Source organism: Equus przewalskii, chromosome 21, assembly GCF_037783145.1.
Source record: "Equus przewalskii isolate Varuska chromosome 21, EquPr2, whole genome shotgun sequence".
Taxonomy (NCBI): domain Eukaryota; kingdom Metazoa; phylum Chordata; class Mammalia; order Perissodactyla; family Equidae; genus Equus; species Equus przewalskii.
This window is the reverse complement of record NC_091851.1, coordinates 32,253,738-32,272,691: the sequence shown is the minus strand read 5'-3', so window position 1 is coordinate 32,272,691 and position 18,954 is coordinate 32,253,738. Positions and strand designations below refer to the sequence as shown.

Genomic DNA, 18,954 nt, shown 5'->3' with positions numbered 1-18,954 from the left:
GTATATTCTTCGTTGTGGGTCTTTCTAGTTGTGGCATGTGGGATGCCGCCTCAGCGTGGTTTGACGAGCAGTGCCATGTCCGCGCCCAGGATTCGAACCAACGAAACACTGGGCCGCCTGCAGCGGAGTGTGCGAACCTAACCACTCGGCCACGGGGCCAGCCCCTACAATATTTCAATTTTAATAAATTGATTTTTAAGCTTTTGCCATTAATTTCCAAATGTGAATTTGGTTAGAAAATGTATAGACCCAAATCTATACAATTTCTTCTTTGAGGGTTTTTAGAAGTTATACTTTAGACTTTTATATATTCTTTTGTAAATAATCAATGTGCTTTTGAACAGAAATTTCATTCTCTCTTTATATTCATTAATATATGTCTGGTAAATACATTATTGTTCATTTTATATACATACTTGATATCTTTATTTTTTCCTATTTGATTGGTCAGAGTGTAAAGCATGGGTTAATGTTTTCAAATACTATTTGTTTTCCCATCAATTTCTCTTGTAAGTCTATTGACTCATGCACTTTTTTTTTTTTTTTTTAAAGATTTTATTTTTTCCTTTTTCTCCCCAAAGCCCCCCGGTACATAGTTGTGTATTCTTCGTTGTGGGTTCTTCTAGTTGTGGCATGTGGGATGCTGCCTCAGCGTGGTCCGATGAGCAGTGCCATGTCTGCACCCAGGATTCCAACTAACGAAACACTGGGCCACCTGCAGCAGAGTGCGCGAACTTAACCACTCAGCCACGGGGCCAGCCCCGACTCATGCACTTTTTTTAACATAACCATTTTAGTCCACTTACTAGTGTTTATTTTTCTTTTTGGTTTAAGTTCTACTTTGATGCTTTTGTGTTATTTTTGCAATAACTATTTTCTGTTTACTTGCATTTCCTTGTTATGTGTTTGTTCGACTTGTTATTCTTAAGGTTACTGAGTCGTTCTGTTTAGCTTGTAGCATACCTTTAGACTTTGCTTATTTAGACAGTCTGAATGCTTTTCTCTATTTTAACCCGTTTATATTTATTGTCACAACGGAACTATTTTTTCATAATTTTGTAATTTTTATTGCACAATTTGAATGCTTTCATGCTATTTCTTTTTAAATGTATTTTCTGTGTATGTTCTTTTTTTAAAAAAAAATTTCTAGTAGACTTTGCTTTTGGTTTCCTTTGAATTATTAAAAATATAATTAGATGCATAATTCTTTATAGTAAGGTCTTCTGTTGACTTCCTCCTCTGCAGGATAAGGCAGCTATCACACTGCTGTTTCTTCAAACTTTCCCCCTACCCACTGCACAATTTTGTCTGTTAAGTCTCTTGGAAGGACCCTGCAATCTTAGTGGATCCCTCTTCCAGAGTGGTTGTCATGCTGGTGCCAGCTGCTGTATGTTTGGTGTGACTGTCATCTCCAAGTCACTTTACATAATTCCCAGGCAGCCACCTGTTGTCTCAGTGACAGGTCTTACCACCCAAGGAAGCTGCTTCTTCACAGCCGTCACCACCCTTTCCACCAGTTCCCTGCTCACTTGTTATAGCTGTTGGAGCGCTGAGCCCCACTGAGACCATTGACCTCTGAATCCACTAACCTAGAGTGACCACATGGACCACAAAAAGATCCCACATGGAGCTTTTCCCGTTGATGACATCACCCACCATGCATTCCATCCACAGACTTAAACTGAGGAGTAAAAGATGGAAGGGAGGGGGTCCATTTCATAGGCTCTTGAGGTTTTAGAGATGAAAAGCAACAAAGATTTGAACCAGAGTAGTGGCATTGCTATCCAATTGGTTTTAACCTAGAAAATGGTTACTTCATGTGGTTCAATGTAATAGCGGAGATGGAAAGACATGGGCAGATTTGAGAAATACTAGGAAAACAGAATCAAAATGAAAATGAATGTGAGGAACGAGCAGGAGAAGTCCAGGCAGAGGCCTAAATCCTAAGCTTCAGTGACTGGGTGGGTCATAGTGCAACCCACCAAGGACCATATTTCAGGAACGATGGCCTGTTGGGCAGTGAGGGAGATGGTTTGACAGGAAAGCTGCTCAGATCTGCTGCATACAGCCTGCGTTTGAGGATCTGTATGATATTTAGGGGGAAATAGAGATCTGTGAGCTGGATAAATGAGAATGATGTTCAGGTGAAAGGTCTAGAGTGGAGAGCTGGGCTTGGGGATTATCAGTGAATTGACAGCCACTGAAGGAAGTGTGTGCAGTAAAAAAATGAGTAAAAGAGGCCCACACTTAAAGGGTGGATGTAGGAAGAGAAGTGCTTACCAAGAAACCTATGGTAGAATAGTCCTAGATTTATGAGAAAAACCATGAGAGTGGAGTGTCGCCTGAGCCTAAATGAAAGACCTGGAAAGGAAGAAGCTGTGAACATAGACAACCACAGAAAAATGGTCAAGTATTAGTAATAATTATAGCAGACATTTGTTGAGAATCTACCATGTGCCACACATTATTCTAAGTAGTGTATTAACTGCTTTAATCTGAATAATTACTCAGTAAGATAGACTACACCTACAGATGAGTAGGTAACTTGTCCAAGGTCACACATTAGTAAGTGGTACAGCCAGGACTGGAACCCATTCTGATCCAGGGCCCAAATACTACACTATCTTCCCTCTTAAAGTCAGATAAAGATTGAGAAATATCTATTGGAGTTAGCGTCTAAGAGATTATTGGTGTCTGCCATGAGAGCAGTTTTGGAGGGAGTATTGGAGAGACAGTCTAGATTATAGTGGACTCAAGTTTTGCAGTGGGAAGTAAGGAAGAATTGAGAGTGAGTGTAAATAAAACTATTGAGAATTTTAAATGTGATTAAAATACAATTGAACTATACTAGAGACAAACCTGATGCCAAAGGGTCGCTTTTAAAGAATAAGAGAAGCCCAAGCATTTATGAATGTCAAAGTCAGGGATAATAGGGAGAGTTTGAAGATACAAGAGAAAAAGAGAGAACCAAAAGAACCAAGAAGCTGAAAAATGCAGTAGAGGTAGGGGTCAAGAGCTCCAGCATGCCTTGCAGAGAGGAGGCAGTGGTTGGTATGGATGCAGTAGGTTGATGGGTCAGAAGTTAGAAGTCAAGCCTCTCTTGTCCTTTTGCCTCTTGAAGATGTGGGTGTCTGCTGGGATTGAGTGGGTGGGTGTTGAAAGAGGAACATTTGAGTGGGGTATAAGAGTCGAGAAGGCACATTTGCAATAGGCTTTGCCACGGTTGAAATAAGGGTAAGAAGGAATTGGGGCTTTAGATGAGAATGGGATAGGTGATTAGCCAATGTTTGGTGGCTTGTTGAGAATACAGGGGGACCAGGCAGGCTTACAGGTTCTAGAAAAGTTGAGGTCCAGGGTACCATTTGAGCCTGAGGAGCAGGTTTAAGAGGAGTGAGTTGGGAGAGGAGTGTGGGGTAGGAGGCAGAGCCAAAGTACAGGAGGATGGAAGTTCCAGTTTCTGGAGTGGAGAAGGATGAATATGAATGTGTAGCCGAAGCTGATTGGAAGATAAGGCCATAGGCATTAGGGAGGTTAAGGGTGTTGGTCATGTTGTCCACACAGATATTCCCATCTCCCAGGTGAAGATAGAGGTTGGGTGACAAATAAACTAACTGAGTTTTAAATCATTACTGAAATAAGCAGTTTGGGTGGGAGTCAGAAGGGAGAGTTCAAAGAACTTGTTGCCCCTGGGCTCCCGGATACCAATAGTTGTGCATGGGGCTTATTTTCCAGATGTGTTATTAAGAAATTCAGATGGAAGATGTTCCTTGGGGATGTAGAATCAAATCAGGATAAACCCTCCTTGGCTTATGGTAGCTTCCAAAGTAAGCTTCTCCCTCACCCTTCATAAGGAAGTTGGGATATTAGGAAGGAATTTTTCTCTGTGCTTCACTTGAAACAATGAGACAGGTGCAGATTGGGTCTGCAGGCCATATTCCGGTGTTTTCCCTGCATCCAAGCGTTATTTCTGAAATCCATTAAAAATGTTCCATGTGGCTGACTCTTCTTCTGCTAGTCACCAGAGTGTGGCCTTTCTACCTTGTTTTGAAAATCCAAGTCAATTGCCGGGGTAGCGTCCTAGGCTAATGTAAGGCTTCTTTGGGTGGTTCTGATGGGAAGCAGAAACGTCAAGGTTTGGGGGCTGGGCAGATTCCTGTGATGAATGCCTCCAACACTTCTGTGAAATTGACTCTCGCCCTGTGTGTTGCAGGTGATATTTGAATCCGTCTCTTTGAAGGGTCATCCTGGCTACATCGCTGTGGACGAGGTCCGGGTCCTCGCTCATCCATGCAGTAAGTCTGCTGCCTGCTCCTAACACAGCCTTGCTCCATGCCACACTGGGCAGCTTGGAGGCTGCAATCCCCCTATTCATTCAGCTCACAAACATCTCTCACTCTCTCTCTTTTTTAATCCTTCAAAAATGCTTACATACTCAATGCAATCAGTCCTGAATAAATCCGTAATTTCGCCGGCCTTTTCAACAGGAAGCACCTACAGGAATTTGCAGAGAGTAGCAAAACATCTTCGTTTGAATCTCTCTCCATTATTAAGGGAGTCTAAAGTCCTGATTGTTTATTAGTGGGATTCAGACCACTGAAGTGGAAGAATTAGAGGGCTTTGCATAGAATCTTTTGCAATTGTCTTAAAAAAAGAACACCACCAAAGCACTGAGCGAATTAGCACACTGTTCCCTCACAGGGAAAAGTACCCCAAAGCTATTAATCCTTTAAAAGTAATTTTAAATACACTCATCAGCTCCGTGTAGGCGTAGGGAGAGGTTTCTCACAGTGGTTAGTACTTATGGTACGGTTTCAGGAGTCCTCAAAGGCATCTCATTCCTCCATGTCCATCCAATTTCCCTCTGAAATTCTCTCTCGTGGCTGTATTTAGTCTAAGTTATTTGAAGGTATTTGAGCAAGGAACTGAGGTTCCCAAGTTCTCTAAATCTCAGAGGGGAGAAGTCCCAGGTGCAAGAAGTTGAGATGGCATCATATCTACAGACATTTGGTGGAGGGAAACTGCAATCAAAGGGATGTGCATGGTGATTATGGTAGCCCTCAGGAGGACTCGCTGGGATGCCAGCCCCATTAGTTTGTTAGTGTTCTGCAAATTGGAGAATTCCATTAGTTTCTTGGCAGCCATCTGGTTCCAGTGACTCCTAGTAGGGCTCTCTCTACTTTCTCCTTATAGCCATGAGTCATGCTATATTGGGTATGGTGCAGTTTGCTCTTCCTTCAAGAGACGTCATGTGCTCTGGCCTTACGTACCTTCCAATCCTCCCATTTTGGGGCTGTTCTCGTTTCAGCCCCATCCATGTTGCTTTAATTGAAATGTCTCTTCCCATGTCTGCTGCAGTGAATTTGTCAGAGCCTTGAACACCTCTTCCTTCCCCTGGCACTAGAATGCCATTGTTTGACTCATTGTCTTAGAGCACCTTCTCTGAGGGAGTTTGGGACGGGTTCCAAGGGGTTTTGGCAAGACAGTATTTTGGATAACTATGTTTGGTGTCTGTGCAAGAGAATCTTTCCCAGAAATCAACCAGTATCTCAGAAATGCTGAGGTCCTGCTGGACTCTCCATTACTCTGGCTCAAGGTCCCTACCCTCCGGTTTGCTTCCTGAGTCTGGGATTTTATCTGATGGATCTGTCCATTCAGTCATGCCTGGCAAATATCTCCACTGAACCAGACCTCATGTGAAACGGGTCCCAGGAATCCCCCAGCTGTGCAGGGTTTATATAGAGGATATGCAGATGAGTCCCCCTCACCAGGATTAAGTCTTCCCCTCCCTCCGACTCCTGGGAGTCAGCATCAGCTGCCCATTGGAGAATGCTTTGACCTCAGACTGGGCACCTGTGTTGGGAGATGTCTGCTCTACCGGTGGTCCCCTTAGCCTCACACACTCAACCCTGCACAGCCACCAGTTTAAGGCAATCTCTCTGAAATGAGTCTCAGTCTTCCCCAAGCCCTACACACATCCTGTCCTCATAGAGGACAGTCACCTTTGCTGCAGCCAGCTGCATTCCTGCTTCTTACCCTGAGCTTGATACTTGCACTTGCTCTTTCTGATAGGTGACGTTTGCCTCTTCCCAGGAGAATCTGGCCTGGCTTTCTCTCCCAGGACCCCAGAACTCTGTTCTCTAATGACAATTTTCACCTCTTCCGTGAGGCCCAAACTATCACCTGACTCTTGTCCCGGCCTTTACCGCCTTCAAGGCCAGATTGGTAAAAGTTCTGCCTTAACTCCAGGAGCTGTCAGTGGTTTGCTGTTGCAGTCAAATGCTTCCTTCTATCTGAGAAATCTCTGTGGGAGAGGGTTTTCTGAAGGACATTTGGATGCCTTTCTACCCCCAAAGTCTTATGGCTCCCCTTGGAATCCTCGTCTCATTGGCACTACTCCTGAATTTAGAATTCTCCTGGCAGCTTCATACTTTCCTGCCTAGAAGTGTGGATTGCATGGTTGTGGAATTTTTGAGAGCCAGTTACCCAGCAAATGGGCCATGGGATGTAACTCAGGAAGACATGACCCTGGCTATGTTCCTGCGTAATATGCTTCGACTGAGTTCAACCTTGTTGCTTAGGCAGCTTAAGCTTAAACTTCCCAGAAATCAAAATGTGAGGACTCTGCGATAGTGGCTGGAATTTGGAAAATTCCATTTAACTATGTGTACAAATACTGGCAGTGCATACACTCCTTAGGGGTCTATCCACAGCTCATGAGTCAGGTGGAGTTGAGCAGGGCCTAGCAAAGACCCCTTCCCAAGGATCTGTGTTCAATCCATGTCCAGTCCAGGTTTTTACTTATCCTTTCTTTCAACAAGTAAATTGCAGAGCATTAGTTATATGTCAAGAGCTTCTTCTGGACACAGGGGATACTTAAGTGATCAAGATAGGTTAGGTCCTTGTCCCTATGGTCTTAGCAGAGGAAAGAAAGACACTAAGTAACTAACTAATATTAAATAATAGCTAATATGATTTCAGATAGTGATAATGCTATGACTATAATGTAAGTGACTGAGATCTCCTCAGATAGAGTGGTCGGGGTGGTATCTTTGAAGATGTGATCTGAGCTGATACCTGAGTCATAGGAAGGAGTTCATTGTATAATGATTTGGGGAGGGGGGATTCTGGGCAGAGGAAACAGCAAGTGCGGAGACCCCTCAGGGGGAATGAGCTTAATGCTGCTGGAGTATCCAGAGCACAGGGAGCACAGGAGAAATTGGTCTGAGCTAATCTTGGAGAGGGGAGCTGGGGGCTGGCCACACCAGGCCTTGAACATCATCCTGAGCAGTTTAGATTTTAACATAAGCGCAGGGAGGCACCACTGAAGGGATTTATGCTGGGGGGTGATTTGATCTCTTTTAAGTATTAAAAGATCTCTCTGGATGCTCTGTGGAGAATGAGTTGAAGGGTAATAGAGAAGTCAGGAAGCTTGTTAGGAAGAAAGTTCTGGAGTCATGCAAGAGACGGTAGTGGCCTGGACCAGGGTGATGGAGAGACAGCCACTGATCATTCACTGTGTATTTACTGAGCATATACTCCATGCCAGGCACTGGTCTGGGTTATCTAAGTGAACCGGGCAGATGCATTCTCTGCCCTCATGGGCTTCCATTGAAGTGAACGAGACTGAAATTGAAACTGATACAAATAGTCAGGTAATTATACGATCTATAACGGAGGGTATATTAGGTTGCTAGGGCTGCTTCTTAAACAACAGAAATTTTATTCCCCACAGTTCTAGGGCTTAGAAGTCAGGATGAAGATGGCAGGTTTAGTTTCTCCTGAGGCCTCTCTCTTTGGCTTGCAGACGGCCAGCTTCTTGCTGTGTCCTCACATGGTCTTTCCTCTGTGTGCACATGCCCATCATGTGTCTTTGTGTGCCCAAATTCTTCCTTTTATGAGGACACCAGATTGGATTAGGGCCCACCCTAACAGCCTCATTTTACCTTAATCACCCCTGTAGACGCCTTTGCTCCGAATACAGTCACACTCTGAGGTATTGAGCGTTAGGAGTTCAACATAAGAATTTTGGGGGGACACAATTCAGCCCATAACAGATGGTAAGCAAGCAGTGATATGAAGAAACATGGAGCATAGAGATGGAGAGAGGTAGACAGATAGAGATATTTAGGAGATAGGGCAAACTGGTCCTATTTGATGGGTTAGTTTGGGAGCACAGGCATCAATAATGGTGCGCTTCCCGATTTCTGGCTTTAAGTTTTGGGTGGTGCAGGCTGAGGTGGTGCGAGTAGGGAGAATTGAGCATGAGTGTTGCCTTCCAAGATACTGACCATGCATGGGTCCTGGGGGCCCATGAGATCACTAGCAGATGGCTAGTGGCTTTTGCACTGTCCTTTGGACTGACGCTGCTTTTTCTCCAACCACAGCCTTAATATTAATGCATTTATGACTTCACTCATAGATTGTTAAAAATTTAAGTATCCTGAGAAACATACATTCTCTTTTTGTCCTCAGGCTTTGAAATTTCCCACTTCTGTCCTACAAAACATTTTTTCTATTAACATGTGGTCAGTGTTTATCGATAAGCAATTCCACTTAGTTTTCCAAAAGTTCCAGGGGGGTTCTGATTTGCAGCTGTGTTTCTTGATTGATTTGAGCTAAAGTGATGACTTTCAAGGCTAATCTCACAGCTCTCAAAACAGGGAGCAGAAGACAGGCGTAATACTCAAAGGAAATTATTTTCTCTTACAAACTGAAACGTCTCGTCTATACTTTATAGCCCATTTAACATTTTTGTGTTATTCTAAAAGTATTTTAGCCATAGTTACCCTCCGCTGTCGTTTCTCGGTATTAGCCATTAGCAGGGCCACTGCCGTTATAACCATGTGCGATAAATGTCAGCACAATTTTTTCCACTCAGTTTTAAAGTTTCTAGCTCCTAAATTGACTTTTAGAGTTTTTTAAACTTTTTTTTTTCCATCACAACCTTGTGGGGCCGTGTCACTGAGCCCACGGAGTGTCTGCAGTATGTTTCTAATGTATGTACTGCGCTTTCTCCTCAATTGTGTGGCTTCCTACTGAGCAGTGTCAGGATTAAAGAGCGAGATAAAGGGCACAATAATATGTCTTCAGATGCTGCACTGACGTCTGCAGGAGTTTAAATGTCACCAACATCAAGGCATTTTGCCCCATACACACAGCCAGTTTTCTGTTAACCCCATTCAGCAGGATCCTGTTTTTGGGGTGCTGGGTCTCAGTAGAGAGTAAGCGTGAAATGCGTAAAATCTTGAGCTGGTGGCTCGTCTGGGCGCTGAGGTCAGCCGTATTTGGCTGAAGATTGGTGAATTGAAGCTGGTGGGATAATTTCTTTCCCAGAGCTGCAGATGCTGGGGAAAATGACAGTTGAAAGAGCGTAGAGCTCAGGAGTGGACTAGAATGAGGGGATGGGAGCGGGATGAGAGAGGCCAGGAGCTCAGAGAGGTGAACCAAACAGGTCCCCAACATAAGGAGGATCCCCAGAGAGAGAGCAATCTGTCATGAGGTGGGGGTGATGCAAGGGCTCAAAGAGCAGAGACAAGAGTCAGTGAACGTGGAGAGAGTGCTAAGCAACAGGAGGGGGGTCTGGATAAGTTCCTGTGTTGGGAGCCACCATCTAGGGCTAGCACTCACGTGATCCTGCAGCACGATGCCTGGAGAGGTGGGAGCATCTCTAGATTATGGTCCAGCTCGGGCAAGATTGGCCAGTGGGAATTGTTCCAGATGACTTACATAAGAGTATGTAACAGAAACCACAACCTAAAAGAGCGTGTCTGTAGACGTGTTTTGTTAAGTCTGCATGTTGTTTTAATAAAATTCTGTCAAGATTTTTGAGTGAGAGATTTTACATAAACCCTGGATTTCTTACTTGCCTTGAGAAGTCGGATGATTAGCTACCCTGAGCAAAGCACTCTCTCCTGACCTCCATCTGCTGGATTTAAGGAACAGCTGTCCCCGTTCAATGGGCATGGAGTGTAAGTCCCCACCACTCCTTATTGCCTCCTCAATGCTGAGGCTGGTGTCAGATACCAGTTATTATTGTGCTTACAGTGTTGTTTTCTTACACAGTCATGTGTCACATAATGACGTTGCAACCTCAATGACTGCACATAGGACAGTGGTCACATAAGGTTAGTACCGTATAGCCTAGGTGTGTAGTAGGCTATACCATCTAGGTTTGGGTAAGTGCACTCTGTGATGTTCAAACAATGGTGAAGTAGCCTAACGACGTATTTCTCAGAACGTGTCCCTATCGTTAAGCGATGCATGTCTGTATAGAGAAATCTTTATTTTACCCATGTCTCTCTCTAAAGTGGGAAAATGAATGATGGGACAAGGAGGTGGTGTTTTTGCTTTGCTTTTTGACTGAACCCTTTATTCATCTACATAACTGTCTGGCTCCTGTAGTTGCATGGGTTCAACACGTCTGCTGTAAACCATCAATGTTTCACCAGAATATTAATGCTAGGGGCCATTAAGCCTCTAAATTCTCTCCACTGGACCTCGAAGGAAGGGAGGAGGAGGGATAGAAGATGAAAGAATTAAGGCAAAAGGTCTGCTGCTGAGATGGAGAAATGGAGAGTCAGAAGCAAGCAGGGACATTGATCCAGAGAAGATCCATTTCTAACTGCACGTGCCCCAGAGGTTAAGCCATTTGCCAAGTGTCCCCCAAGGGTAAGGGGAGGTGTCCCTTTCTAAAACCCAACACGAAGCCTCCCAACATTGCAGCTAAGACCCTACGCTCCCTCCCTACACGCAGTAGATGTTCCTTCCCCGATAACCTGTGGCATAAATTGGCTTACAGGGTTCACTCTGTTCCCACTTGAAGAATTGACTTGAACTGATAGTTCCAAAAATAACTTTACAAAATTATACAGGAGAGCAAAAAGGAAACAATTTCAGACGATCAAAGCAGCCTGACATTTTTCAGGTTGACTGGATGCAGGAATCTTCAACTCTGAGAAGCCCACAAGGAGAGGTCTTCCCTGGGCCTTTGACTGTAGATGCCACTCTAGTCATAGGGTCCCAAAGGCAGCGGGGTGGGGGTGGTCTCGGAGCTGTTGTTATTTGTTTAAAAACCTGAGCAGAAGGTATATGTTTTCCTACAGCAAGTCTGCCTCATCATGCCAAGGTTCTTGGCTTTTGCTGAGCTTTACAGATGGTGACACAGTTTGGTAGACCAGATAGTTTAAAGCGTGGAGGCCATGGGGACAAATGGCAAGGAAAGGGACCACTTGTGATAAAGTATTCTGGAGCAATGAGAAATGCCTGGAGGATCAGCACAGCCTTGCCTATGAGCCGTTTCTTGGACTGTGGGTTCCAGGTGACACCACTGACCTCCCATTGCCCAGGAGGCAAGAGAATGTGCTAGTTAAATGCTGAGTTTTGGATTAAAAAGGACTGAATTCTTTTTCTGTCATTAATACCATGTAGCTTTGGGCAAATTAAACTTGGTAAGCCTTGCTTTCTGCTTCTCTAAAAGGGGAATAAGACTAGTGTCTGCTTTACAGGAATGTTATGAAGTTAAATTAGATAAAACATATAAAGCATTTATCACAGTACCTGGCATTGTAGGAGCTTTCAATAAGTGACATTGTTGTTATTATTTGTCTCTCTGGATATTTGACTCCTTCTGGAAAGATGGCCAAAGGGCCCTGTTGAACCTCCTCGATCCTCTTGACAACACTCTGTTTGATCTTGTTCTCGGTAGTTGATGCCTGCTTCATCATTGATTTGTTAATGTGGTAGGCATCTTTGGCACTTTTGTGCCTCAGTGCAGAAACTCATTCTTCTAAACGTAGGTTATCAAGTCACTCATCTTTGGAGATATCACCTAGATGAGAACCTGTGTCTGTAAACAAGGAAAAAGATGAACCAAAGTTACCCAACATAAAACATATGTTTAATTCTAGAATTGATTGCTTATGGTCACTGTGAGTTTCGTTTGAAAGTCCTTTCTCCTGTTAGGCCAAGTCCCCAGAGTAAATGTCCCACCTCCTTCTCATCCTTAGGAGATAACATATCTTAGAGTGAAGAGTGTAGACTCTGAACATTTCTTGAATTCTCTGTGCCTTGGTTCACTCACTGTAATATAGAGATAACACCACTACCAACTGCATTGAGTTACCTGAGTTACTGTGTGTAAACACTGCACATGACACCCATCACCTAGTAAGCACTAAGTGAATGGAAGCCACCAGCATTCTCCTCCGCCTTTTCTCCCTCCTCCGCTCTTTGCCCTCCTCATCATCTGCATCATCTGCATCACCAGCATCCTCACCAAGGCCATGTGTGGAGGTCTCAGGCCCAAAGGTGCTTCACTTCAGCTTTCTTTCTTCTGCTCACCCAGGCAACAGGGAGGAACCTGCTACGGTGAGCCTCCGCCTATTCAATTTCTTCTTCCAGACATGGCAATATTGCCTAGCAGCTAATAATATGGATTTGAGGTTCTCAGAGACCTGGATTCATGTCTTGGATGCCCCACTTCCCGGCTGCTGACTGTGCCAAACTACGGAGCCTTAATTTTCTGATCTGTGAAATGGAGATACTGCCCACCTCATGGATTATTTTGAGGTTTAAGTGAGTGGATGCATGTGAAGCTCTTACAGTAGTTCTCGGCTTGTAGTAAGTGATCAATCAACAGTAGTTCTTCAGTGAGTGAGGCCACTTCCCAGGCACAAATTCCACCCTGCCTGGTGCCCATCCTGAGCTGCCATCTACTGATAGGGAAGTGGTGCAGGCTGTTGAATTTGTCCTCATGTGCCCTTTGGTTTCTCTTTTAGGAAAAGCACCTCACTTTCTGCGGCTCCAAAATGTTGAGGTGAATGTGGGGCAGAATGCCACGTTTCAGTGCATTGCTGGCGGGAAGTGGTCTCAGCATGACAAACTTTGGCTCCAGGTAAGGATGGAGAAGCCCCCTTCTCACACCTGTCCATCCCTTGGTAAGGGAAGAAAGTGCATGCTGTGATGAAGGGCTTGGTGGGGAAGAGGAAGGATATTTTTTAAGTACCTCTGCTCCTTGGATGTTGCTCTGTATCCTTGATCTTGTTAAATCTTAACTCTAATTCTGCTATGTAGGCATCAATATACCCATTTTACAGATGGAGAAATTGAGACCACAAATACAAAGGTGCCAGAGCTAGAATTTGCAACTATGACCTCTCCAAACTGCCTCTAACATACTTTGTCCTTTAAGCTCAGATTCCTAGGGCTAAGGCAAACAATATTTTAGACTCTGTGTATATATGCATTTCCGTGTGACTTTTAGAAGCACTTTGTCAGTTTCTACAAAAAAGCCTGTTGGGATTTTGATGGGAATTGATTGCATTGAATCTATCTATACATCACTTAGGGGAAAACTGACATCTTAGCAATAATGAGTCTACTGACCATGAACATGGTATATTTCTTCAGTTATTTAAGATCTTCAGTAATTTCACTCAGCAAGGTTTTGTAATTTTTGGTGTACAGGTCTTGCATGTTTTTTTATCAGACTTATCCCTAAATATTTCACATTTTCGATGCTATTTTAAAAGGCATTTAAACAAATCTCAATTTCTGATTTTTCATTGCTAGTATATAGAAATAAAATTGAGTTTCATGTATTGATTTTGTGCCCTGCAACCTTGTTAATCTTACCATGGCTATTTAAATTTAAATTAATTAAAATAAACTAAATTCAAAACTCAGATGCCCAGGTGCACTAGCCACGTTTCAGGTGCACAATAGCCACACGCATCTATTTGCCACCGTTTTGGACAAATGCAGATAGAGAACATTTCTGACATTGCAGAAAGTCTTATTGGAGAGCATGACTCTAGAAAGATACCACCTCTGGTTCAAGGAAACAGGAATATTGCTTGAAAGAAGCTGACTCCAGTTACCTCCAATTCATATATTGTTTTTTTGTTCTTTGAGGAAGATTAGCCCTGAACTAACATCTGCTGCCAATCCTCCTGTTTTTACTGAGGAAGACTGGCCCTGAGCTAACATCTGTGCCCATCTTCCTCTACTTTATATATGGGATGCCTGCCACAGCATGGCTTGCCAAGCGGTGCCATGTCCGCACCCAGGATCTGAACTGGCGAGCCCTGCTGCCAAAGTTGAACGTGCAGTGTGCACTTAACCTCTGCCCCACCAGGCCGGCCCCTCCAATTCATATTAAGAAGAGTTAAGAGTCCTCTATCATCTCTTCTGACTGACTTAGTTTGGACATTGGTCCCTAACCCGTGGCCAGCACACTTTGGTGGGAGTTCGTAGTGTCACTTCTCTTCTTGCAGTTGAGCCCATTTCCTGCAGTTGGAAAATCCCCTGGAGGTGCAGAGAGACCACCTCCAGGGGCACACAGTTCCTCCTTGCTCCTTAGCAGGGCAGTGGAATGAAAATAAGAGTAATGCCTGCCCCTCCCACTTCCCTGGGCTGTCTACAGACAAAGAGAGCACTGTCACCTTCCACGTGTCAGTCAAGTATTACGTAGTGTTATTTTCTCATTATAATTAGTATTAAAGTGTATTAAAGTGCATCAGGCTTCCAAGAAGCCTTTGTCATTTCAATGGCATTGCCTGAGTTGGGTGATGAAAATGAGATGGGAAAATCACAATACTTCCAATACCTTTCTTTGGGTTTTCCAATTATTTTATGATCGTTACTTCTACAGTTCTGAGTTGCATGCCCTAAACCTTGGGTCTATCAGTGTAAGGATGTTAAAGCAGAATGTAATGGAAGTTTGGAAGACAACAGATAGGAACACGAGGCGTGGAGCTCTTCCACTTCTTATTTATTTATCTGCTTTTCAGTGTAAACCAAATCTTATTGCACAGAACGTTTTTCAGGTGGCTTACAATGGGACATAAAGCATGACAAGATAGCGTAAATTAAAAGTGAGGCCACCCAAGGTAGGAGGAAAAGAACACAATGGAGCTGGCAATAATGCTAAAACCACCTTTCTGTATATCTGTTACTGACTGGTGGGTCACAAGTGGAGCCCACAGTACTGTAGCCACCAATAGAATAAAGGAAATGTTATATACACAGTACAGTTCCCAATGTCCACGAGATAAACACAAACCAATTGCTCGGGAAAATTCCGTCATTCACATGGGTCAGACAGGAATGGTTCTCAGGGGTCCTAAAGAAAACAGCATGTGGTGTAAGGAGCAGTGTTCTCCACCACAGTCTTATTGAAGGCACACGAGTGAGTTTCATAGGCTTGTTTCACGTGATGATGTTCTGTGTAAAAGCAATTGAAGGATGCGGCTGAAGAGAGGAGGGTGAAGTGGGCACTGTGATATGCCAGCGGTCCCTAGCTCTCTGCTAAGCCGTCTCCATCCTGGGACACTTTAAATGCATCTGGTGAGTGATAGATTCAATAACTGTTTTCTCAAGGAAACCTCCCCAAATATTGTCTCCTGCATCTATATTTCAGAAAATACTGGGAGGGAGATGGTTTACGCTATGCTCTCTGGCAAATGCCTGCTTTGCTAGTTAAGTCCAGGCTTATATTCAACAGTGTGGTTGGAAGTCGGTTAACATCTTTCTACAGAATATGAGGTGCCTGTCATGACACCTGCCACCAGGAGCCGGCCGCAGCCCTGACCCGAGACTGGTTGAGGCAGTGGTGGATTTCTCATGAAATACTGCTTTGGCTCTGTTTCAGTGCCTGGAGGAGCAGCCGACAGACTCGCCAAACCTCTGTTCATGTAACTGGGCTGGGGCGACTCAACCTGAGCATTTCCTAAGCAGGTGAAATAAGCACGTGGTGACCAGGAGTCCCCACAAGATGCCCTCAGCAGGTCTAGCTTTCAGCAATGCCACTTCCTGCTGTAGCTTCCAAGATAAGCTGAAGAATCACTAAGTCACCAAAGGTAGAAACTTTTTATCCACCAGTTTTTAAGTCAGGGAAATACAGACGGTGACTTTCTTTCCAGAATGGTATGTCCAGTGGCCCTTCTTTCTGGCAATGGTTAGGGAGCAGGTGGTGGGCTCATAGTTTGAGATAAATCCTTGTCACCTGTGTTATAGAGAATGCTTGCCTTCTTTTCTAAAGAGCAAGAATCCATAGCCTGCTTATCTGTGAGTGGTTACAGATCATAAATTAATATATTAAAAAGGAAGACCAGCAAATACCCCTGTTTGACACCCCTCTGGAAACTTTATATGCTCTTTAGAAGACCTCGTCTGATGGTGCTTTCATGGACTCATGGTGCAAATTCTACGTAAGAATCAGTGGACAGGACCTATGCAGAACTGTGCATTCCTGAGCCTAGAACAATTCTAGTTCTTCGGGGAAAAGGCTGATAAAGGCCAATAAAAATTATAAACAAGCTCATCTCATTCTGGGTTGATTTCTCCTTGAGGTAGAGAGTATAATGCCATGGTCTATGGTGGACGGTCTATGGTCTCAGTCATAACCTGCTTATTTCTTATGTGATAAATTGGCCTGGAGAATCCAAATGTAATTTTTCAAGCATTTTTTTCAAGCAAGTAGACAGTGTGCATTCTGAGTGAAATGTCTAGTCTACAGTTTGGAGAGCACTTTAAAAAAGCAAAAAGAACAATATTCAGGGTCCAACTAGGTGCAACTGTACTGACGGGATTATCAGTGCAGCACAGTGAAAATGTATATGCGTACATCTTTTCTGGAAGATAATTTGGCAATATATATCTAAAACCTCAAGTGTGCATATTCTTCCAAGAAGTGATTTTACTTATGGGAATGTGCCTGAGAAAATAAGCAAGACAGGGAAGAATTTATCTGCAAGTGTGTTTAATAGGATGACAAACTGAAAACAACCTAAATGTCAAGCAAAAGCGACAGATTAAGTAAATGCTGGAATGGAGTCATTAAGCATCAGGTTATAGAAGTATATTTAGTGACATTTTCACAATATGTATTTAAGCTAAAAGAACAAGTTATAAAACAACTAATATGTTCAATTTATTAATTTTTTATCAAAAACAAACACATATACATAATATACACATATTTATACTCACAAATATATGCCTACCTATATAAGTATATACACATAACACTATACAACACGTATCAAGACAATAATTGATTGTGATGTTAGATTATGTATGCTTTTTATTTTCACTTTTAATCTTTTCTTTTTCATAAAAATACTCTAAAATGAATATAGGTAACTAATATAAATTTAAAAAATGCTACTAAAAAGAGAAAAATGGTCGTTTTTCCTACATACACAATATTCTAAGGATGGTGGGAAGCCCTGACTGGGCATTGGGGTAGCTAATTCCAGCAGAAGCCGAAGCCCTGGCCCCCACTGAGGACATGGGTAAAATTACCTTCAGGTTCCCCTACGCCTCACCTCCACCATCAGATACTGCTCCTCCAGGCAGAGATGTGGAAATATTGTGTGTGTGCCATCTGGGCTTTACGGAAGACCGTGGCCCGTAGGGCCCCATGCTTCCACTTCTCAGGGCTCCAGAGCAGGCCCTGTCAGTCCACTGCAGGGCTGGCTTCCAGGCCTCCCTACAAAGGATTTGCTCCATCGAGAGTTAGTGCAACAAATATCGTTTGAAGAGTCTCAGAAATGAGGCCATGTGTCCAAACGCTCTGCACAGATCTCAGTGGGGGCAGCATATGTGTTTAGACAAATCACAGGCATTGGACAGGGAGCAGACCCTAATCTGGCAGGAAAAGGCTCCTGCCCTGGGCACGTCTCAGCCCAACAGCAGCCTATCTAGGGCGGAGGAGATAAGCAGACGTGTCAGTTCTCACTGTGGCTGATTCTTCTAGTAAACCTGTTTTCCAGGTCCCCCACGGGCTCCCGCTGGCTCCCAGGGCTGTGAGTGTTCTGGAACCAGCTCCTCCTCCTCCTGCCTGCATCTGTACCAGGTGTCCCTTCCACGTGGGACTTCTGTTGAAAATGTAGTGGCCACATCACAACCACAGAATAATGATAAATTAATGATAATACTCATAAAAGCTGACGTTTATGGAGTGGTTACACCTGTGATGTATTTAATTCTTGCAACCAGTCTTTCAGGCAGATGCTATTTTTAGCTCCATTTTATAGATGAGGAGACTGAGCCTGGAGGGGTAAATGAGTCACACAGGTCAAAGTTGCACAGGTATCGAGCAGGGGAGGCAGGATTCGAACACAGGTCTGTGTCCTATTCTTCAGTTCTCGGCATCCTTCCACGCTCACCTTGTAGTCCTCTCACTTTATGTCATCATGCCAGCTTTTCCTTCTATACAGATGGCTTCCTATTAAAAAAATAAATTCGTTTCTTTAGCACATATTTACACTTCTCTAGTTTGCACTGTACTAGATACTTAAATAGATTTGAGTTTCTCAAATCTACAGGCAAAATCAATGAAGTAAAAATACCCTTGAAATATTGTTCAAATTACTCCCCTCTGGTTGCCTTTTTACTTTTCTCCTCTTCTTAGCCAAATTTCTTAAATGTGATGGCTTTCTTCAACTCCAACCTCTTCCCAGAAGTGACCCTTGTGAAGGTCACCAGTGCTTTCCTTGTTGCTAAAGCCAATGGGGCTTATTATTACAACATTATTGTTATTAGTCCTTATACTTGACTCTTCTTCAGCCTTTGATGCGCTGACTGCTCCCTCCTTGAAAATCATCCTGCCCTCTCGTTTCCATGAAATCATTGGTCCACAACTAGGAAGGGTCTGAGATTTTACCTTATTTGCAAGCTAATGAGGTAGGCTGCCATTTCATAGCTGCTGGCAGAAGATGTGAGTCTCCTGGGTCAGAGACAAAGGACTTTATTATTCACTGCCCAGCAGGCAGAATGAGCTTCACGTTTGCAACAGTTTCCCTTGTCCCCCCAAGTCCCATGGGGATGATGGGGGGGTGGATCCAGGTGGGGTTTGCATACAGTAGGCCTGTGTCACAGCTAAAGAACCCCATGCTTAGGAAACACCAATCTTTTATTAATAGCTTTATTGTGATGGAATTAACAAACCAT

General features: G+C 43.6%; 1 protein-coding gene across 17 annotated transcripts in view; it reads left to right on the top strand.

The window, feature by feature from the left end:
* The window catches only part of PTPRT (protein tyrosine phosphatase receptor type T), a 1,018,757-nt gene that overhangs the window by 357,351 nt on the left and 642,452 nt on the right, over positions 1-18,954 (top strand). For all 17 annotated transcript variants that reach the window (XM_070589264.1, XM_070589262.1, XM_070589256.1 and 14 more), the window contains 2 exons: positions 4,211-4,292; positions 12,777-12,892. In XM_070589264.1, coding sequence (XP_070445365.1) covers positions 4,211-4,292; positions 12,777-12,892 — 198 coding nt within the window. The remainder of the gene's footprint in view (positions 1-4,210; positions 4,293-12,776; positions 12,893-18,954) is intronic.